At 46.2% G+C, this 23,413-nt stretch overlaps 1 protein-coding gene across 3 annotated transcripts in view; it reads right to left on the reverse strand.

Moving 5' to 3' along the window:
- Positions 1-23,413, reverse strand: part of PCNX3 (pecanex 3) — an 873,417-nt gene that overhangs the window by 531,489 nt on the left and 318,515 nt on the right. For all 3 annotated transcript variants that reach the window (XM_086938333.1, XM_086938332.1, XM_086938334.1), the window contains exons 11-13: positions 10,065-10,225; positions 9,517-9,670; positions 8,066-8,098 (exon numbers count right to left, since the gene is read on the reverse strand). In XM_086938333.1, coding sequence (XP_086794459.1) covers positions 8,066-8,098; positions 9,517-9,670; positions 10,065-10,225 — 348 coding nt within the window. The remainder of the gene's footprint in view (positions 1-8,065; positions 8,099-9,516; positions 9,671-10,064; positions 10,226-23,413) is intronic.

Genomic DNA, 23,413 nt, shown 5'->3' on the forward strand with positions numbered 1-23,413 from the left:
CAATGCGAGCCCTCTCCTCCCTGCTTGTTGACATACATCGCGGTAGTGTTGTCCGTCAGGACTTGAACCGACTGCCCGGGAAGGGATGAATGCCTTGAGCGCCTAACGTATCGCCCGCAATGCTAGAAGGTTGATGTGAAGCAACCTTTCTTCTGAAGATCAAAGACCCTTGATCGCCAGCTCCCCCAGATGAGCACCCCACCCTAAGGTGGATGCATCTGTTATCACTGTGGCAACCGATGGAGGCAGATGGAAGGACTTTCCCTGAGACAGATTGCCTTCCACGCTCCACCAAGACAGATCCACTGCAGCTTCTTTAGAGATCCTCACAGACTCCCAGAGATCTCCCTTGTGCTGATATCACTGCCTGCGGAGGCACCACTGGAGTGTCCTCATGTGCCAGCGTGCATGGTTGACCAACAGAATGCAGGAAGCAAACAGACCAAGCAGGCATAGGATCTTCAGGACTGGAACAACCGCTCCATTGTAAAACAAAGGAATCATTTCCTGAATGTCGAGAATCCTTTGAGGTGGAGGGAATGCTCGGCAGACAGTAGTGTCCAGTACCGCCCCTATAAATAGGTTGCGCTGAGAGGGCACCAGGTGAGACTTGGGCACTTTTATCGAAAAATCATATTTGTACAACAGCTGGGATGTCACTTGCAGATGATAAACCTTCTCTGGCGACTCTGCTTTGATCAGCCAGTTGTCCAGATGGGGGAAAACTGGAATCCCCGATCTTCTGAGATGGACTGCCATCACCTTGGTGAAGACTCGAGGTGCAGTAGTAAGTCCAAAAGGAAGGACCGTAAACTGATAATGTTGCGACCCCACCGTGAAACGAGGATACTTCCAGTCCGACTTCAGGATCGGGATATGAAAATACGCGTCCTGCAAGTCGATCGACACCATCCAGTTCTCTTGCTGCAGCGCTTGAAGAACCTGCTCTAGGTTGAGCATCTTTAACTTTTCTTGCTTCAGAAAAAGATTCAAGATCCGGAGATCCAGTATTGGACGTAACCTGCCATCCTTCTTGGGTATCAGGAAATACCGGGAGTAGCATCCCTGACCCCTTTCCTGCTCTGGAACCACTTCTATCGCACCTTTCTTCAACAAAGTTAGGACTTCCTCCTGCAGAAGAAGAAGATGGTCCTCCGAGCAAAACCCTTGGCAAGGGGGGTAATTTGGAGGGAATTCCCGAAAGGGAAGGGCATACCTATTCTCCACAAGATTGAGAACCCAAAGGTCTGTAGTGACCGATTCCCAATCCTGCAGAAAATGAGTAAGCCGACCCCCGACTGGACCAGCATGATCCAGAATGGTGGATCTAGGGCTGTTTTGCTGTGGTAAGAGGAGGAGAGGTAGAGGAAGAGTAGGAGGATGGCTGACTACCTCATGGGTGACCTCTGTTCCTGCCCCAATAGGATTTATATAGGGTGTTTTGCTGCTGTTGCTGCTGAGGCTGCCTGTATGTCTGAAAAGACGACCTTCCAAAGCCCCTGAACTTCCTATAAGAAGAACCTCTAGGCTGTGTCTGCAGACCCAGGGACCTTGCTTTCTTTAAATCTCTCCAAAGCTGCATCTGCCCTTTTTTCAAAAAGTCCAGAACCATCAAAGGGGAGGTCCAAATGAGTTGCCTGGACATCTTGAGAAAATTCCGTAGACTTAAGCCAGGCACCCTTCCTAGATGCAACCGAAGATCCCATTATCCTGGCTACAGAGTCCGCTGTATTAAGGCCACTCTGGATAACCTGTCTTGCGGCCGCCTGAGTGTCAGACAATACCTCATCAAAGTTCTTTCTGTCTTCCTCCGATAACTTTGGAGACAGCTGCTTAGCAGAATCCATTAAGGCATGAATTTACCTGCCCAAAAGGGAAGTAGCATTGGTGGACCTAAGTGCCATGGAAGCAGATGAAAACACCTTCTTAGCAGACTGATCCCGTCTCTTAGACTCTCTGTCACCCGGAGTTTGTGGAAAAGCTCCAGCTGACTTCTTTGAGCAAGTGGCTTGAATAACTTAGCTCTCAGGTGCAGGATGTGAGGTAAAAAACTCTGGATCTCCAGGAGCCGTCCTGTATCTTCTGGCAACTGACCTTGACTGCCGGAGCCGAAAAGGGTTTTTGCCAAACCTCCATAATTGGCTCAGTGATAGCATCATTTAATGGAAGTAAAGGTTCAATTACTGCAGAAGGAGAATGAAGTACCTCTGTCAAAATGTTGAGTGGTAGGGAACCACATCTTTAGAGGGAACCTCTCAAGGAGGAGAGAGTTGCCATTCAGGTGATAACTCCAAACCACTAGCCACTCTTAAATCCTCAAAACAGTCCTCAGACTCCTGAAGTTCACCTTCCTCCATCTCATCCTCCCTATTTTGCTGCTCCTCCAGCAATCTTTGAGCCTCCCGTCTGGACCTTATCTTCGGGGCCGGCGCCAAGGGAGTCGTACACGTTTCCAATGGATTGGAACTGGTGTCGAACCCAGATCCAGAGGCACATTCGATATCTACAGAGGTCAAGCTGACGCCGCCGGAGAAGGTGGAATCGACGTCAAGGTCCTCGGCGCCGGGAAATGCCAGGACGGAGCCGTAGGAAGAAAAGTCATAAAGGTAGTTGGTGCATATTCTTGAGGAACTCCCAAGTTAAATGCCATGGGACCCGAAGGTGCACCAGAGGGGTACATTGCCCTTGCAAAGACACCATACATGGCATTTAGATAATGCGATGGGTCTTGCCCTGGAACAGGAAAAAGAGGGTACTCGCCTGGAATACGCTCAGGCATAGTCATCACCGGACTCTGGCCTGCCGGCGCAGACGGTGGATCCATTGGAGTAGGAGACTCTTCAGGTACAGGTACCTCTTCTACAGGAGCCGGAGAATGTTCCGGGGATGGAGAAGGAATCTGCGCCGGTGAAGCCACAGGAGAAGTTGCTTTCTCTGGAGAAGGAGATACATAGTCCTCACGATGTCGATGGGCTTTCGAAGCGGACTATTGAGCTTCTTCCTTCTGTGAACGGCGTAGACAGCCGTGCCTCTTCTTCCTTTTATGCTTCTTGGACTGTAGGCAAGTCAATGGTATTGGAGGGGGGAGGCACCAGTATTTGAGCCTCTACCTCTCCCTTTGCCATTGTTGCCTCTGTAACCCCATCCAAAGTAACCCTTCGAGGCAGAGGGTTGATTGTTGCCTTTATACGTGGTGTTGTTAGAATTTGAGGAGGTATTCTTGGACCCTCTGCGGTAGAAGGAGCGCCGAAAGGAACCACGCCCTGGTATTATTTGAAGGGCTCCCATAGGTTTGGTCACTTCTGTGTCCTTCTTAATTTTTTCTAATGAGGAATCTACCACAGGGCCAAAGAGGTGTTCCTTGTTGAATGGTGTGTTCAGGATAGAAGTCTGACCCTCTGGTTTGAATACTGAAATACGGAACCAGGCATGCCATCTTAAAAGGACGCTGGTGTTGGTAGCTCTAGCAGCAGTGTCAGCAGCATTTAGGGGGAATCTGATAGAATTATTGGAAAGAGCTGTCCCTCCCACACTAGGTCTTGCGCTTTGGACTTGTGCTCATCAGGTAGAAATTGGAGCAACTGCTCTATTTCATCCCAATGTGCCCTGTCGTACCTAGGTAACAGAGCTTGTGTATTGGAGATGAGCTAAAAGTTCGCAGCCTGTGAGGCTACCCTCTTCCCCAAAGTGTCTATCAGCTTAGATTCTTTGGCTGGGGGAGGAGCCTCTCCTGTTTGTGAACCGGCTCTTTTGCGTGCGTTGGAAACTACCAAGGAATCCAATGGTAACTGTCCCCTTATGTATGCTGGATCCGATAGTGCTGGCTTATACTTATTGTCTATCCTAGGGGTGAAGATACGTGCCCGGACGGGGTCATTAAAAATATCATTTACGTGCCTGATCATACCCTTGAGCATGGGGAGTGTGTGCGAGGACTTTTGTGTGGTGCTAGGAGTCTCGAAAAGGAAATCCTCTTCTAGGGATTCCTTATGCAGCTGAACTCCATGGTAGTTAGCAGCTCTACCCAACAGTTCTATGTATCCTACACTGTCGTCGGGTGGGGAAGGCTTGGTAGGTTACATATCAGGATCATTCCCTGTGGGGGGATTGGTGTTCTAGTCTGTCCAGGTGTCTGTGGGTAGTGGCTCATTGTTCCCAGCCCCATCCCTATCATCCTGATCTTCAGGTGTATGTGGTGGTGAGTGCTCAGGTGAAAAATAGTAAGGGTTGAAACGGAGGAGAAGGAGGTGATGGAAGGGGAGGAGGAGAAGGATTAGTACCAACATTTTTCCTTTTTAAAATAATGTGGTAGACCGCTTCTGTCTCAGGAATGCGTTTTATTGTCACTTTTGTGGTGATATGTCCAGTAGTTGGGTGGCTATATAGCACCCTTTGTTTCCAATCCGATTTGGTAGGCGGAGCATCGAAATGTTATTTTTTAGATGGAATCAGCACATCCGCTTGTTTCGGTGCCAGTGTTTTGGATGCCAGGGTTTTGGATGCAGAGGATTTCAGATCCGAAGTGGTTTTCGGCGTTAAAGGGGATGGGGCGGAGCGGAGCCTGTTTTTTACTTCGATCCTGAAGCTTTCGACTTGCTGCCCGTTTTCAAACGGCTCTGTTCAGAGCTGGAAGGTTTTTGGGTGCGTTTCGGTGCTGAGCCGGAGGGCAGGGCATCGGAAACATGTTCCCAGTGCCGACCGTGGCCCAGAGGCTGAGGTGGACTTTGAGGCAAGGGAGGAGCTGTACTCAAGGTACGCTGCCCTTGTGAGATTTCTTCATCCCCCTCAGAGCCGTAGTCGGTGATGGGGGGTCTTGTTCTACATCAGCTCCCATGGTGTCTCCGGCCTCTTGTTCCACATTTACTCCGAAGAGGTCCCAAATGGAACTTGTGTGTTGGCTCTGCATGTGGCAAGGTAGAACCCAATGGTTGCAAAGCATCTTTTTCGATTGTAAAGCCTTACAGGAGTCGCAGTCCTATTCTCTGTGGTCCGGAGATAAGCACAGTTTGCACACTTCATGTTAGTCGGTGTGCAGAAACTTTGTGTAGCACTGAGGGCAGACTTTAAATGAAGTCAGTTCCATCGACTGCAAGGCGGACCGACGCAGGTAGGCCCAAAGGCCTTTCGAGCTACCCGATCGAAAGAGGGTATTTTCTGTAAATACGATACGCAGAGAATGGGTTTATGTGATCGAAAACACTCACCGAGGGAAACCGGAGAAACAATGTTGAACCGGAGATCAGCAATTCACGTCCGAACCAGATTGTGTAAAAAAACAACTTGCAAACATCCGGACCCAACACTAGATGGCAGGAGTATGCGAAGCATGTGGTCTACAGCTCACATGCCTCTAATATGTGATTTTCCAAAGAGGATGTTCAAAATTCCACTTCGCACATATGGTCTAAATAAAGTGCAACATAGCCAGCCCTCACTACTTAATGCAGCCACAGCCACCAGCTGCCAGAATCCTGTGATTGCTACATCTATAGATGCATCTATGATTGCAACAAGTTTTAGTTCTCCCTCGCTCAGAATGGTTAGCGCCCAATTCTTTTTTATCTTCCAAAAGGCGTTCCAGAGTAGAGGCTAGTTCAGACCACATATGTCTGTCTAAGCAACCTAAAATCGCAAGGGCATTTGCAGCTCAGATTTTTTTTTTTTTAAACAAATTTTCATTGCCTTTTGCACATCATGAAACATATCCATTTTTGAGTGTCAGTGTATAATAGACAGGAAAAAAGAAACATATCTGAATCACTGTATTCGTCGCTACCCTTGTTTGGCCCCATTGGTACACGTTAACTATAACGATCTCATTGTGGTCTCCTAGCAGTACGCTATATATATGCAAGGTATACCCCCCTCCCCTTCCCCCAACAATACTACAAAGAACCAAAAATTCCCCTCCCCCCACCTCCCTCCCCGCACTGCTGTCTCCGCTCAACTACTATTCAGCTTTGTTAGAAAGCGCTCTGGCGCGCGAGGCGTGAGTAATGGTGCTGCGCCGGGACCTTCTGTTGCGACCCCCTTCCTCTCCTGTGTGTGTCGATGCCGGGGAACGCTCTCAGTCTCTGGACTCTACCGAGTTGTTTCGCCCTAATCTGGTCCCTGGGGTTCTCGACAGGCGGAAGCCTCTCTGGGGTGGAAGCCTCCGATTCCCTGCCAACTCTGGCTAGGTCCGCCATCATTCCCTCTCATGCTTGGGCTCCTTCCGGCTTGCCCACTCCCCGCTGTGCATTCCATTGGTAGGACCCTGCCCTCACAACCCGCCCATTTTACCAGCTCACGTTTCCATCTGAGGACGTTGGGGCCCCCCGGTTTCTTCCAGCTACTGGTTATTTCTAGTTTCGCCAGAATAAATGCCAGGTCCTGGAAACTAGCTGTGGTTTTGGTTTTAGCAGTGTGTGGAAATACATCTGCAGCTCTGATAGTGGTCTTCACTGTAGCAGAAACTCTTTTCCCAATATTTTCAAGGCCTTTTCTTTCAGCTTGTGCTGTGCAAGGAATGGAAAGATTTGTCGACCTTCTTAAATATACTGGTGTAGCGTCTGGTGCTTTGTACTTGTCGTCCAATCTAGGGACCACCCCCAATACTGTTGCTGGATTCTGCATGACCATAAGGTCTTCATTCCATATATGACTGGCAATCCAAATTGATCTTAATGATTTCTTAGGTGCATCTTAAAAGTGGCTAAGACTAACTGGAATCAGCAAATCAAATAGTACAGAGGTTTTTCAATAAAGGCATAACATTTTGATACATAATCAAGTGGAAATTCCCACTGTCGGTGGGTTGTGTTGGAGAATCCGATGACATAGCCACAAAATCATTCCATTCAGGGTTTTTTGATTAGAAGTGCGTTGTGTCATCTTAGTCATCATCGGATGTGAACTCTGTGTGGGCCGGTGTAAGAGGCAAACTAGCAGTACGTGGTCTTTATACCTAGGATACGGCCTATGTAACTGGTTCTGTCAGTAGAGGACTAGCAGTCGCTTTTTGTGGAGCTTAACTTGGAGTAACTTGCAGTAGATTCTTACCTGGAAATCACTCAATAGTCTGCCATTGTTAATCTTAATTCTCTCACCAATGCTAATTTTATTTTTTAAAGATTACAACAAATGACATTACCACAGAGCAGGTTTCTTATTCTTGGTGTGTCTACCAATAAGGTGGCTGTAATTCTTCTCCATAGGGTTCAACACCCCTTGGATGTTTTTGTCTTATCATGTGATCAGTCACAAGGATCTGCTATGATACTCTTAACTCATAGTCATATGAAGGCATTTAAATCATGGAAAGTGCCCCTTTTTGATATGGTCACCCACACTTTTTGCCTGGTAATGGAAGCAATTTTGACAGAAGTGCACTGGGATTCTGCTATCCAGGTCCCCAGAGCCAGATCTCTTTCCCTAAAACTTTGCAATTGTTGGAGTTCCTAAGGGTCTTTTTTTATGTATTTGAAAAAACCATTTGATTCCTCAAGTAAGGCACCTTCTTCTCATGATTTTCGAAGAGCTTTGTTTCCCTATCCTTTAAGGTTTTTGATAGAAAATGATACAAGTTGAAGCCTTCTTCAGTAAATACAACTATTCTCAACTAACAAGTGAGAAGAAACATGAAGAAAAAGGACTTCGCTGATGAGAACTGAGCAGAGCTCAAGGGACTCCTTTCATAAGGCACGCAGTAGAAATCGGAAGAATGGTGGCCTCTCAGGTGTGGTCTTCAGACTGACTGTCTCTGATTGAAGTTTGATTAATTCTAAAAGATGTGACTAGGCAACCAGACAACCCTTGTTATAGCTTTTGAGCAATGTTAAACATGGAACTGCTATAGTAATATTACCTCAGGACTCCCAGCTCGACAACAGAGATGATTCAAGCATGTGAACCTATATAAAATCAAATATTGAAGAACCCATGATGCTGGCCCACTATTGCTTGCTCCTTCTCTTGCATGGATAAGGAAGAACCAGTTTTAAGAAGATCACCTCCTTCAGCCAGAGTAATCCCGAGCTCAAAACCACCCTCAGTTCATCCCTGGAAAAGGTGCAACATTACTTACATGCATCGGAGAGGCGGCATCAGGTTGGACACTCTAAATGAAAGGAAACATAGAAAACAAAAATAAATCTAAATGTATTCCTGTAGCTAAAGATACGCTAAATGAATTGCAGGAGAAGTACAGAAGACAGAGAGGTTTGTGCTGATGAGACTCAGATTTCAGGTTTCTTTTGAAAATGGTTTCACCAATGTCACCAGAACATGATCAGAAAGTTCTTTGACTGATCCTATCAGGTGCCTGTGCAATAGGTTAAACTGTTGAATATTGCCATACATTCTTGGTTCTACTTGGACACTGCCCGTACCAGTCTGTGCCTACGTGGAGTGAATGGTTATATTCTTAGTATAAAGAAATGGATAAGAATGTATTGGGCAGACAACTGCTGCAGCTTTCCATGAGCAGTTATAAAAGGTTAGGGACGAGGAATGCTAAAATCAAAGCTGGTGAAAAATGACATACAGCTATGTGAAGAATGGATTAACCTGAGCAAGATCAGTCAAAGATATAGAAAAGGGGAGGCTCTGTCAATTTGGATAGTTCTCTGCACCTGTGGCTTGTGATATCAAAAAGGTGAAATCAACCCTTGGCGGTACTCCATTGTCATACCCAGGCGATGGAGTATGCTGAATTCAATTAGAAGACCGCATACAACCAGAGTGCTGTTGTGAGAGGTGAACAAGGATTGAACTGCAACATCTGTGGGTTGTGCTAGTGAAAATGTACCCAACTTGGATTATTCAGAAGCATAAATCTGTAAAATTTGTAAGTGGGTTTCAGAATCTTCATGAGATACTGAAGCAGAGCTTGCACCTGTGCAGATGAGATGTGTATATGTGTTCAGTGAGATCAGGACAAAGAGAAAACAGAAAAACACTCTCCTGCAACCTCATGAGCAAACCTGTGTTGATAAAAAGGTTAGTGCCCTACTTACTCTAGAATCTAAAGCACAGCAAAGATTAAGATTGAGACTAAACTACTAGGAAAACTAATGTGCTGCATGAAACATAAATGGAAAACAGATCAAGAAAACAAGAGTGGGGAGTATTGGTGCCAAGGACAAGCTAAGTAAGCAGGTACAGGTAATGTTTGTATCAGTCTATTTAGTATTTTAATGAAAAGGAGTATCTAGTCTCTTTTTTGTCCAAATTTTCCACTCATCACATATTCTACATCAAAATGGTATCTGTTTGCCACCCAAACCACGTATTACTTATGTAATGTAGTTCTGTTTATATGTACATTTCTTATGAAAAACTGAACGCATGTTATATAAATACAAAGATTTTAAAAATAGGAAATGGCCATTGGTGTCAGATGACAGTGGAGTTAATTAGGAGACATTTTAAACAAAAGAAGCTAAAGCTCATAGAATTAGATCATGTAGATAGGCAAAGAAAGTAGATCAGCAAATATGTTTGCTACTTGCCTGTTTTAGTAAAGGCCAGACTTACCTTCAGAAGGGAGTACTGGCAACTGGCAATTACTAAGCAGAACTGGAATACCCAGATGTCCCGGAAGAAGCCTTCTAGCAGGAGGAGGTAGCCAAGGAAGGCCACCAGGCAGGCCAGAGACACCACAAAAATATTTTCCAAAATACGTCGATTCCTAAACCAAAATACAATGGAACAAAAAACGAGAAGATGTACTAGAGTCAAAAACAGAGAACACAAATTCAGAAAATAGAAATACAATGAAATAAGGACACCTTCAACCAGCCACAACTTTCCTCACAAGCCAAAGATTATGTAAAGCACAAATAGTTCATACTCCATAGCAACTCCATTGTCATAACCTCTCCAGAGAATTTTAGAGCAGTTGTCAGGGAAATGTTTGCAAAAGAAATTGCTATTCTGAGTAGGGGACAAGAGGAATTTTCTTGCTGATGGAATGACTTGCATATTGAAGTGCACAAACAGTGATGGGCCATCATTGGTTGCAAGTCTTGTTCAGGTTAGTTTGTTATTAAGTACTGAGAAAAGCAACTTTCTTGGGTACTCACCGGTCTAGCAGTGCCAGAAGGGCCAGGCGGTCATAGCGCACTCTCATCCAGCGCCCAGGAAGAACCCAGTACTTGTAGTACTGCTTGGGCTTGGACTTGTCCTCGATCATTAGTGTGTTTTCTCTGGACTCATGAAGTGACTCCTGATCAAGTAGATCAAACTGTGCAGAACGTGGGACAAGAGGATAAAAGTATTAGCAGGAGCAGGCTCATTGCCCTTGAAACCGCCCCTTCCCCCCCAACTCAGCTTCTATGAGCAATCATTACCTTCCTTCCTAATGCAAAAAGAAGCAAGAGATAGAAAGAGATGGCCTCACATATATACAACTTTCGAACAAGGAGCAGTGTATCCATGTGTAAGTTTCCCATGAACTTTACACTGTTACACATGGCATAGAGGAGACTGTTGCCAGCTGGAAACAGTGCACGGAATGGTCTCTGATGTTGGAAAAAGCTTCCATTTCTTTGCCTTCAAAAACCTATTATAATTCAAAGCAGCAATTCAAGAATCCTGGAAATCAGTATTGCTCTACACAATAACGATTTGCAAAAATCACTGTTTGAGAAGGCTAGCCAGCGAAACAGCAAGCAGGGTGAACAATGAAACATCTGTACACCTGCTGTTAAATGTCAGACAACAATAATGATCCACCAATCTACAACTTAAAAAGCTAAACTTGATAGTTAACATTTATTTCACCACAAGAAAAAGGCAGTAAAGCCTACCAGTGCTCAGCAAAAAAACAGGACTGTGTGCCACTGGCTGGTGAGCTGGAAAGCTTGAACAAACTGATAAAGCCATTTTTTATTGCTTGGAATTAGATTTCTCTTTAAACTTGAAACAAAGATATTTTACAAGGAATATAATGTCGAACCATCCAGTTCTTAGGCTCATAAGACTTGCGCACACAGCGCTTGAAATTGCAGCTTTAACTGTTGGCTATTGTAATCGGAAATAAATCCCCCTTTATTCACAATTATCATTCTCGCCGCAACAATGAAAACCAAAGCAACTCTGAGGACTTTTGTAGCTTAATTAGCTGAATTTAGATATTTTAGATGATGTAACTTTGATTGCTGTACTCCCCTCTCCTTCTCCTATTTGCACACTTGTCTGGCTTGATATGAACCTCTGACTGTGCAGAGTAAGAGAAATGGAAGGGGTGGAAAACAGGAAAAGGACACGGAGGTAAAGAGAGTACAGTGATATAGGTGGAACAGAGTGAGAATGGACTTAGAGGTGCGGTAGAGGGAAAGGCGAAGTAGCCATAAAGACAGATACAAGAGGTAAAAGAAAAGGGGAGAGAAAGAAGGAGAGACATAAGCAATATTTCAGAGTGAATCAGAAAAGGCTAGAGATAAGTGTACCCCCACCACTCTTAATATTGCCTTTCACCTAAGGGGAGGTAGATAAAGAGCGATAAAGTAGAAAGAGAAGGGAATAACTAGTTTCTTTTCCAGCATGAAGTCTCTTTTATATTCACACATTGTGCATAGATTATGTTCCTGTATTATCTTTCCTACAGAGGGGGTAATGAGGAAGGTGTGGAGGAAAATAACTTTCCAATACTGACTGTCCCACAACTGCCGACATGAATGTGCCTATGTCTACACAGCAGTGTTTCAAGAAAGGTATTACGTACCATATAGTCACTCTAATTGTTATGGATACTTGATATAGCACACAAATCATACCCAAAGGTATTATCTCTGCGTTGTGCCTGAATTGGAACACTGCAGCAGCCTAAAACCTCCAGGTCTTGATCTCACACAGTCTGCTCAGCAGAATCTCATGGGAGACCGTGTCAAAGGCAGCCAACAGATCCAGCAGCACTAGCATGGAAGGAAAGCCAGAGTCAAAAGAAAGGCAAATGGTGTTATTGTTGCATATGTTATGGGGCGGTTCTTATTCTTGTATCATGAGCCCATGCAAAACGCTAACTCTCTGTAGTGATGCAACAACGACAACATTTTGCCTTTAATGGGATTAATTGGAATTTAGATCAGGCCAAAGCACTGAGACAGCACTGGTGGCAAATTTAGCATTAGAAGTCTTAATAGTCACTAGCTCAAACCTTCACCAGAATGTTTAATTCTTGCAGTAAATCTAAATAACCAAATTCCAGGAGAGCAGGTGCCATGCTGTCAAATTCAGTGACAGGGGATCAAGGGAAAAGAAGGAAAGGCTTAGGCAAATATCTTGGATGAAATAATTGAAAGGGCATTGCCCATCTGAGCACAGGCTTTTTCTGTTGTTCAGAGTGGTAAATAGAACTATTGTGGGGCGACCCCATTGATTGAAAATGCAAACTAGCAGTTTCTGTTCTAGTTACCACCCATAACAATCTGACATTTGCAGACTGAGTTCATCCACCTGATCTTTCTGGCAGCCTGGCAAATGTTCCACAGTGATGTCTATCCTGGAGAAGCAATTAACTCCATTCTTTCAGACAGGGTTTCAAAAAGGCAGAAGCATGCAGGACAACCTCTTTAGCCTCACCACACTGTTTGGAGATTTAATGGAAAGAAGCACTGGAAAACAATAGGTCTTGCCTATGATATGTTTTTGCGATGTTCTACAACATGGCTGCTGTTCAGCATGGCTAAAAGTTAGTGGTGTAAAGGGGAGTGGAGTGTTGTTACAGGGGAGAGTTATGGAGTGGTGTGGAATGATGTAGAGTAGAGTTGCATGAAATGGAGTGAAGTGTAGTGTGGTGGCATGTCAGAGTGGTGTGAAGTGTTGTGGAGGAAGTAGAGCGTTGGAGCAGAAGGATGTAGCGGGGGTAGAGTGGAGTAGTTTGGTAGAGTGGAGTAGTGTTGTAGAGTGGAGTGGTGTAGAGCACAGAGAGCGGTGTAAGAAAGTGCCTTTTTGTATGGTTGCCCCCAGTTTTTGCTAAACTGCTGATGTGCTTTGAGTGTGCCCTGGGTTCCTGCCAAACCAGTACCCTAAACTGCAATAACAACAAAACCCAATTGTCACTCTTTAGCCACAGGAAAGTCCCTTGTAAATGGTACTACAGGTACCAAGGGCAGTGTGGCCAAGGGCGGCTTCTAATGCCTGCAGCACTGTGTCACAATAAACATTAAGAAAAGCCCACCCAAAAAATACTTCACATCGAACTAGTCCCACACAGACAGGGTCACAAATAAATCTCGTTTCATTTGAATATTTTATTAGCAAAAAATATATATCCTTATTTTATATATTATATAATCCATATTATTGAATATATGAAATAAGGATACATATATATATATATAGTTCGATGTGAACTATTTTTTGGGTGGGCTTTTCCTAATGTTTATTGTGTTGCTGTTTCCCTGATTGTGCCTCCTGAGAATTGTTTACCAAGGTCCCCTCTACTATTTTTTCTAGCACTTATTGTGTCACCCTTACAGGCCTTGTGTGTGTGTACACACACACACACACACACACACACACACACACACACACACACACCCACCCACCCACACACCCACACACCCACACACCCACACACCCACACACCCACACACCCACACACCCACACACCCACACACCCACACACCCTTTGCAGGCTGCGTGTTTTGGTGCAGAACAAAGTGAAGAGTTGACATGGCACACATCCCTGTGTACCATGCCTACAACCCACTGCCCTGGCATAGGTCAGCCACACCTCTAGATGGGTGCACTATACCAGTGGTGAGGGTACAGGTGCATGAGCACTGTAACCCTACAGTGTCTAAGCCCATTCTTAGACATTGTTAGTGCAGTAATGCCATTAAGAGTATATGGTGTTGGGCGTTTGTCATTACGAACTTAAAGTAAAGTAAAGTAAAGTAAAGTATGAAGTCTTATATAGCGCGCGATTACCCTGGGGCATCTCGGCGCTTGCATAGGGAACCCGTCCTGGTATTCCCCTGTGAGATAGCCCTGGAAGGGTATCCACAAGGTGAAAGCCAGGCATCCCGCCGCGAGGGGCCGTTGTGGAGATTAAGCAAGCTATTGCCCAGAGTCGCAGAGTGTGAACCCGTGAGCTGAGAAGGCACCGGAGCGAGAATTAACGAGTCCGCGGAATTTTTGAGCCCAAGACCCGCCGAGGCGGGGAATTGAACCCTGCCTCATAATGGCTTTACTGAAAACTGGGAAGTTTGGTATCAAACGTCTCAGCACATTAAAGCCTGCCAGTGTGGGATTTAATGAAAAATGCACTCGGAGGGCATCTTAGAGATGCCCCCTGAAAAACGACCTAAAACTAGTGTCCAGGCCGAGTGGCTGATCGCCAGCTGCTACCACCAGACCTGTTTCTGGACCCCTGTGTCTGAAACAATGCACATCCTGGGACAAAGTGCCAAGCATCCTCTTTCAGGATGGGCAGGGTCCATGAAGGGGAAGCTTTAAAGGCTTGCTGCCTTTGTGAGCTACCCCAGGACTTTGCTGCTTCTAGTAACTGGCCACCACCGGTTCTGACCCGAACATTCGGTGGGAGAATCGGCGGGAAAATCAAGTGAGGGTGGTGTGCCCACCGTTGCCAACCCCACCCCTCACGTGGGGGATTGGAGGTGAAGCACAACTCTCAGTCCCCGCCATTTTGCAGATGGGGAGACCCAGCCAACCAGAGAGAGGCATATGGCCCCTTCCCACTGGAAGGTAGAGTAATAGGGGGTGTACCCACCCCAAAGAAGGGACCCATTGGTCTCACCCGTAACCGACCTGTAACACCCCTAAATCTAGTATTATAGGGCAACCCTGAACCTAGCCTCCTCAGAAAAGATTTAACAAGAGGAAAAGAAGGACTGAAGGATCTGTGCTGAACTAGAAGAGGAGTACACCCACTGACTTGGCCCCAGCCCTACCAACCTGTCCCCACCTCGAACCTGCTTCAGCAAAATCCCGATGTGTCCTGCAGCCAGCAACCTCAAGTACCCCGAGGACCTGCCCTGCCAAGTGTGAGAAAGTGCCATCTTTCTTGCATGTTAGGCCCCCACTTTTTGCTGAATTGCTGATGTGCTTTAACTGAGTGTGCCCTGGGTTCCTGCCAATCAGGTGCCCAGGGCCTGTGTTCCTTCCTTAAAACTGTATTGTAGCTAAAATCTAATTGGCATCTCTGGCCACATGTCAGCCCCTGGTAAATGGTACCATGGGTACCCAGGGCATTGTGACCAGAGAAGACCCCTAAGGGCTGCAGCACTTATTGTGCCACCCTTAGGGGCCCTGCACCCGACAGACACACACTGCTTTTGAAGGCGGAGTGTCCTGGTGCAGAACTAAACAAAGATTCGACATGGCACACATCCCTGTGTGCCATGCCCACAAACCCACTGCCGTGGCATACATCAGTCACCCCTATAGCTAGGTGCCCTTTGTCAGTAGTGTGGGCACAGGTGCATGAGCTCTGTGCCCCTACAGTACCCAGGGCCATTCCAGAGCACTAAGTGCGGTGATGCCATTTAAGAGTATATGGTGCTGGGAGGTTGTCATTACGAACTCCACAGCACCATAATGGCTACACTGAAGATTGACATGTTTGATAACAAACTTCTCAGCACATTAAACCCACACTGATGCTAGTGTGGGATTTAATGTAAAATGCACTACAGAGGGCATCTTAGAGATGCCCCCTGAAACTTAACCTACAATCCACGTCTTGTCTGAGAGGCTGCCACACAGCAGACATGTTGCTGGACCCCTGGGTGGAGAGCCCCCCGCTCTCCTGGGCCTGCAACAATGCACATCCTGGGCGAACTGCTAGGTGTCCTCCCCAGGATGGGCAGGGGGAAGCTTCGAAGGCATGCCGCCTTTGTGAGCTTCTCCAGGCAACTTGCTGTACTCAGCAACTGGCCCCCACCAGTTCTGACCCCCACTCTGGCGGGAAGACTGGCGGAAAACTCTACGTCAGGAAAGGGGGTGTGCCAGCCTGTGCTAACTCCACCCCTCAGGTGGGAGAGACGAGGTGAAGCACAACTCCGGGCTACCGCCATCTTGAGGATGGGGAGCCCTGCCCACTCGCAGCTAGGCTCCTGCCCCCCTCCCACAGGAGAGGAGCAGGTTAGTGGGTGTACCCAACCCAGGACAGGGACCTATTGGTCCCTGCCCTCACCCTACCTGTAACGCCCATAAATTTAGTATTTTTGGGCACCCTGTAACTTCCTTCCTTAGATCCCGATTTCGAAACAAGAAAGAAGACCAAGAAGAAGAAGAAGACCTGCCGTGCAGCTGCTAACAAGAGAGGACGACACCAACTGACTTCGCCCCAGCCCTACCGGCCTGTTGATCCTTGAACCTGCTCCTGCTTAATCCGGCATATCCTGCGGACAGCAACCTCGAGAACCCCGGAGGACCTGCCTGCCTTGACCATCTTAGAGACTGGGACTTCATGAGCAGTGTTTCTGCTCAAAGAGCAATACCCCTGGTGCCAGCCAGAAACCAAGAATCCAGCCCACTCTGCACCCGCCGAGCTCGGCCTGTGCCCAAGTGGATAAAGACCCTGAGGACATCCCCTTGGCGATTCTGACCTGGAATCCAGGGCCCAAGGAACCTCCTCGACGACACAGACGACGTCTGCAGCCTCAGAACCAGGGACCTCCCCAACCACGACCAGCAGATGGTAAGATTTCCCGACGCCAAATGACACCCCTGCACCAGACACGCCCCGGCCCCTTGAGCCAAACTCCGGGGTGCCTACCTACCCTTCAAGATCCCAACTTACCCCTTGAAGTGTTGGTCGCTTCAGAACATCCTCCGTCCCCTAGCCTGCAGCCTTTGTTCCCTTTTCAATATCTCCATTGAATAACATTGGGCGCCCGACGGCTCAAAAGCACCCTGCACCCAGCCGCCTGAATGCCCCTGGCAGTGCAACCTTTGTCCTATCCTACTGCCCCATTTGCCCTGAGCAAGTGACCAGGAGCCCAGCTCCCACAGCTGCGTGGCCTGCTAGCCAGCAGCCACCAACCGAAGGCCCCCTGCCTCTCATTGGATAACATTGGGCCTAACTACCTCTGCACCTGGCTGCACCTGTGCCGCTGAAGGTGTACCATTTGTACCTACCTGACCCTGGGAGACCCCTGAGTTTATGCCCAGAACCATAACTCTGCCAGTCGAGTACTTACCTAAAAGCCGATAACTCACTTTTCTTCCATAGGCTAACATTGACTGGTTTCACTTAGAAATTCTTCTAAGTGTGGGTTTTTGGAACTTTAAAATATTCACCTAAAATCAGCCGAACAACAAATTCCGATTTAATCACCTGTTATCAGGAGAGACCTCAGTGCTGCATCTTTTAGCCCAGCACAAAGTTACTGTACTTACCCTTAACCTGAATTTTCTTCCATAGGAAACCATTGACTGTTTTTCTGTGAAATTTTTTTTAAGTGTCGATTTTTGCAAACTACCAATATTCTTTAAAAATCGTACCAACGACCAAAACGCAATTACTTACCTGTCTTAGATAGATGTCCCAGTGCTGAACCTAGGAGTCCAGTACTGGATTACAAAAGTAACGTAAATATACTTTACCTGCAAATTGGATTTCCTTCCATAGGATAACAATAGTAATTTCACCTGAAAAACTTTCGAAATGTCAACTTTTAAAATACAATAATATTCCTTAAAAATCACTACTGTAACCAAAACACTTTTACTTAACTGTTTACAGGACATGTCCCAGGACTGAATCTAGGATCCAGTCTTGTGGTAGGGAAAAGTAATCTACAAAGTAATTAATTGCATTTAAATGAAAATTCCCATTGAGCTCAATGTTGCATTGTGTTTGAAATTGTGTTGCCTATTGCAACAAACTGTAACTATTGCATTCCAAAGTCTAATGCCTATTTGAAAAGTGTTTAACTAAAGTAACTCATTCTGAGAAAGTATATTTTGATACCTTGTGGGTTCTAAAATAAAACAACTATATCTCTTGATACAAAACAATTGGCCTAGAGTTCAGTTTTTGAGTGTGTGAGACCATTTGCTGACTGAGTGTACAACAAATGCTTTACACTGTCCTCTGATACTGCCTTACTGCTCGACCAAGCTACCACTTTAGAGAGTAAGGTTATATCTAACTTTAGCCTCTGCCAAACCTCTGGGGACTGCAGACTCTGTGCACACTGTACTTTACTTTGGTCCAGTATATACAGAGCCACTTTCTTACACCAAGTCAAAGACTTGGTTTCCCGTGAGCACCGTATTTGCTCACCTACAGACTCTGGCCAAATCTGCGAGTCTGCACCACTCTGCACCCAACGCCTAGAGCCCGAGATCGAGTGACCCAACACCACGAGGAGGTCTCCTCGGCGATCCGGACCTGTGATCTGGTGATCTCTGACCTAACTCGAATCTCCAAGCGAAGCCTGGAGCCTCTGTCTGGAGGATTCCCCCAACCGCGACTGGAGCTGGTAAGAAAAACCTGACGCCTAAAGACACCCCTGCACCCGACGTCTAAAAGCCTTTAGTGGCCCAACTGACAGTGTTCCAGCATCCCAACTTACCTCTCCATTAGGTCACCTCCAGAAGATCTTCGTCCCAGAGCCTGCAGTCTTTGTTGCAACCGGAGAATCCCCACTGAAATCAACAGGGCACCAGACGGCAAAACAGCACCCTGCACCCAGCCACCTCAGCGCCGCTGCGGGTGTACTTGGAGTGCGAACTCGGATCTCCCTTCGCCTAACACCAGGAGCTTTGCTCCCACAACCTTGTGGCCTGCTCGTGAGCAGCCACCAACCGGAGGCCCCCTATCTCCCATTGGATAACATTGAGGGCCTAAATGATTGTGACTGACTAGGAGTAAACCCTTCTAGTTCTTCCCATCATGATGGTTCTCATACTGACCCCGTAGACTACTCAGCACTGGTTAGTCCAGAGAGTGATTTTAACAACTCTACCTCTGGCATTCCCATTAACACTGCACCACCAATACTGAAAGGACACCGGTGGGCAGCTCACCCTAGATCATCCCAACTTGAACCATCTAGACAGTCTGTCAGGGTGATTAGAGAGCCCAACCAAGAATTATCTGGGGGCACTGAAACTACAGAATGGGGATCTGTCACAACAGCGGACGGGTGCAGGGTGCACTGAGTTAAAAGTAAACAGTGATGTCTGTGATCTAGTGGAAAATAGGGTTTCACTAACCAGTGACGGTGTCCCAAGTTATACATTAATGGGGGAGGCCGATGACCGGGATTACCTAGCCTCAAGTCCCTCAGTGAAATACAGGGACGGCACCTCAGTAGTAGCTGTTAGCTTGCCAACAGGGAGTCAGGTCTCTAAGGCACTAAGCCCCGCCATGTCTGTAAATAAGCTGGCGATCCTATCCTGGAATATCGCCGGCTTAAGATCCAAAAGAGGGGACATCAATTGGGAGGCGTTTCTTGGTGCTCATCATGTTTTTGCTTTCCATGGAAACATGGAAAGGTACAGAAAGTTATTACTTGGATGGGTACCAATCATTTGTCAAATTTGCAACTCCAACAAGGATGGGGAGATCCAGGGGCGGACTTATGTTATTTAGTTTGAAACTGTCATATAAGGCTGTATTAGTAGTGACAAGTTCTCCTAATATTTTAGTGGTACAATTGGAAGGTGACAACCTCCCAAGTATTTTATTGGTTAATTTTTATAATTCCTTTACCAGGTGTGACGAACTAGAACATTTGCACGCACTAGCTGGGTTCCAGGATGATTATGATGATAGCAATAATACTTTTTATTACTTGTTAGTGCTTGGTGATTTTAACATCCATTTTCGTTCCACCAAATGTTTACAGAATTTGTACTCTGAGGAAGACCCCTTTGAGGTCACTCATTTTGAGCACACCAGGAGTGGGGTCTATCTAGAGAGTTTTTTATCATTACATTATTTGATCACCTTAACACAGGGGGAAATTCAAGATCCCGTCCCGCCTTTTAATGGCCAAGGTAAAGAATCTACTATTGATTACATTTTTGTGTCATGCTTATTGAGGGATTCACTAGGTCCCTTTAGTGTCTCACAGAGAGGCTATAGTGATCATAATCCACTCACGTTATTATTAATATTAAGGCACTTAATACTGAATCTGTCTCATCTAGCATTTCAAACTCTAATATAGTCCCCAAATCTCAAGGCCGCAGGGTACGGTGGGAGGCGGTCATTCCTAGCGATTTTCTGGAAAACCTGTATAGTATTAGAATCGAGGAACTGATTACCTGCCTAGGAGGTAAATCAGATCCTGCGGAGATACTCCTAGCTTTTAACCATATAACAGCTCAGGTAGCAGTTAATCTGACTAGGAAAAGAACAATAAGGCCCTAGAAATTGAAGAACTGGTTTAATAAAGCCTGTAGCGACTCCCACACGGCACTCTTGGAGGTTCCTAAAGAGCCTGGTAGATTTAGGGGTGCTACAGGTACGTAAAGGTTGGGACCAGTGGGTCCCTTCCTTAGGGTGGATACACCCCCTATTATGCCACCCTCCAGTGTGTGGGGGGCATATGCCTCACTCAGGTTGGCTGGGTTCCCCCCCCCCCCATCTGCAAGATGGTGGGGAATAAGAGTTGTTCTTCACCTTGTCTCCCTCCACTGAGGGGTGGGGTTGGCAAAGGTGGGAACACCTCCCTTTCTCACTTGGTTTTCCTGTGGATTCTCCTGCCCAAAGTATGGGTCTGAACCTGTTGGGGGCCAGTTGCTGGAAGCAGCAAAGGCCTGGGGCAGCTCACAAAGGCGGCAAGTTTTTGAAGCTTCCCCTTTGTGGACCCTGCCCATCCTGGAGGAGGGTTGGAACCTCGTCCCAGGATGTGCATGGTTTCAGACCTCCGACAGCAGCAGGCACTCGACCCAGAGGTCCAGAAACATGCCTGCTGGTGGCAGCTAGCGAGCAGCCACTCATCCTGGACACTAGTGTTAGGTCGTTTTTCAGGGGGCATCTCTAAGATGCCCTCTGTGTGCATTTCTCATTAAATCCCATGGCATCAGTGTGGGTTTAACCTGCTGACAAATTTGATACCAAAGTTCTCAGTAAAGCCATTATGGTGCTGTGGAGTTCGTAATAACAAACTCCCAGCACCATATACTCTTAATGGCATTATTGCACTTACAATGTCTAAGAATTGGTCTAGACACTGTAGGGTAAAGGGTCATGTACCTGAACCCTCACCACTGGTATAGTTCACCCCGCTAGAGGAGTGACTGACGTATGCCAGGGAAGTGGGTTGTAGGCATGGCACACAGGGATGTGTGCCATGTCCACTCATTATTTTGTTCTGCACCAAAACACACAGCCTGCAATGGCAGTGTGTGTGTGTAAAGATAAAGGGCCTCTAAGGGTGGCACATTAAGTGCTGCAGCCCTTAGAGGCCGTCCCTGGCCACAGTGCCCTTGGTACCCATGGTACCTTTTACAAGGGAACAACATGCGGCCAGAGAGGTGCCAATTGGGGGTACAAGGTACAGTTTTGGCAAAGAGCACAGGCCCTGGGAACCTGATTGGCAGGGACCCAGGGCACATCAAGTAAAAGTGCATCAGTAGTCTGGCAAAAAGTGGGGGGGGGCTACTGCAACAGAACCCCAGCTTCCTACATACTGCAAAAGTCCTAATGCCTTTGTGGTGTCAGTTTTAATACCTTCCAAAGCCTCATCTACATGCTTGGAAAAAAGAGTGAGGCCATCAAAAGGCAGATCCAGAATCTTGGACAGGACGTAATTACAGAAGGCTGTAACTGTAACCAGCCTTCTCCTTTTAGTACAGTACCTCCTGACAGTTGGCAAAAACATGTGTTTGAGATATCCACGGCTGCATCAATACTGAAGGCAAAAGTAATCACCACTTCCTTTAGGATAGCTCTCTCCACTTTCCTCTCATCTTCAGGAATGAGTTCCAGTAATGGAGTGATATCATGCTACATCTGGCAATCATAACAACCTAGAATTGCCAGGTTGTTGCCATAGATGAAACCTTTCGGTCCACATTTTCAATGCGTTTTCTATCCTTGTCAGGTGGACCAGAGGATGGCATTAATGTGGTCTTGGTTCTTCTCGGAGCTCCTGAAGACAGGACTGAATCCATTTTTGTATGACAAATGAGACAAGACGGAGTTGAATCCAGAGCCTTATAATTTTTCTCCAGATGAGGTATCACTATTGGAACTGTAGCCGATATCTTCATTAGTTTCAAACCTCGAACCAGAAATAATCAAGAATGTGAATGGACTTAACAGATTTCTGAGGTTAGTCTTTAAAGTCGTAAAGAAAGCATGACTGATCTACAGACGTCATTGGTAGGCTGAATTTCTTGGCAACCATTTCTATTAATAAATGAAATTTAGAGATCATTTGTAGAATCCTGTGGATTAAGTCCATCATAGTTTCCACTTGGAACAATGAATTCCGGTCCGCTATCATCTTTTCCTCCATTGTCTTGTGAAAGTTCACCCTCCTCCTCATCTATATCAAAATATACAGAACCATTACAGCCAACATCATCCATGTTCTCTCTGTGAACAGATCTTAAAGATGGTTTCCTTAGTAGAAGATGAGGGATAGTAACAATAATTGCTGAGGAGGCAAAACCAGTAAAGGAGCAGGTGGAGAAGGTGGCAGAATTGGTTTTGGTAGGTAAAACCATATTCAGATTTATTGGCTGGTTGCTGTTGTAATAACACTGAATGTATCTATCATCTGTTGCAACATTTAAAAAAAGGCCCTCCGCACTTGAACCACATCTGGATCCCTATAATATCTTGGTGGTTTCTCGCTCATACCATTTTGAGTAGTTTGAGATGTATAATCTTGCTGATAAACTTATTTGTTGTAGGACTCCTCAGATACATTTCCTCTCTAAAATCTGGGACTTATCTTACATCCAAATGTGTTGGAATGTAAGCTGGCATCAAGGCATAATCACTAGCCTCCTCTTTTTGATCCCAAGACATTATTTGAAGTGGAGATACATTTGACACCTTTAATGGTAAAAAAACATCTCCTCTGAAGTTTACGGTTGACAGAGTGGGCATTGACTGTTATCATGGACGCTGATTTTGTTGTAGACGGTATGATAATCGTCAGCAGTGTCATAGACGGGAGAGTCGTCTATGACAGCAGGATCATCGTCGACAGTATGGTCGTCATAAACAATATGGGAGTCGTCAACTATATTTCCTTTGAAGACAAGTCTTTTGAGGATTTCTTCTTCTTTACTACACTTTGATCTCCTCTATAGTGTCCAGAGGTATGCTTATCCATGGATTACCAGAGAAGGTGGCTGCAAGCACGGTACCAAATAAATAGTGCATAGAAAACTGCATAAGTGTCCTTCTGTGCGCTGCCTTCGTGGTGGTGCTTGGAGAGGCCCTTTTCACTGAATCCTCGCCCCGAAGAGGGGGCATCTCCTTTAG

The sequence above is a fragment of the Lissotriton vulgaris genome, chromosome 9 (assembly GCF_964263255.1).
Source record: "Lissotriton vulgaris chromosome 9, aLisVul1.2, whole genome shotgun sequence".
NCBI lineage: Eukaryota > Metazoa > Chordata > Amphibia > Caudata > Salamandridae > Lissotriton > Lissotriton vulgaris.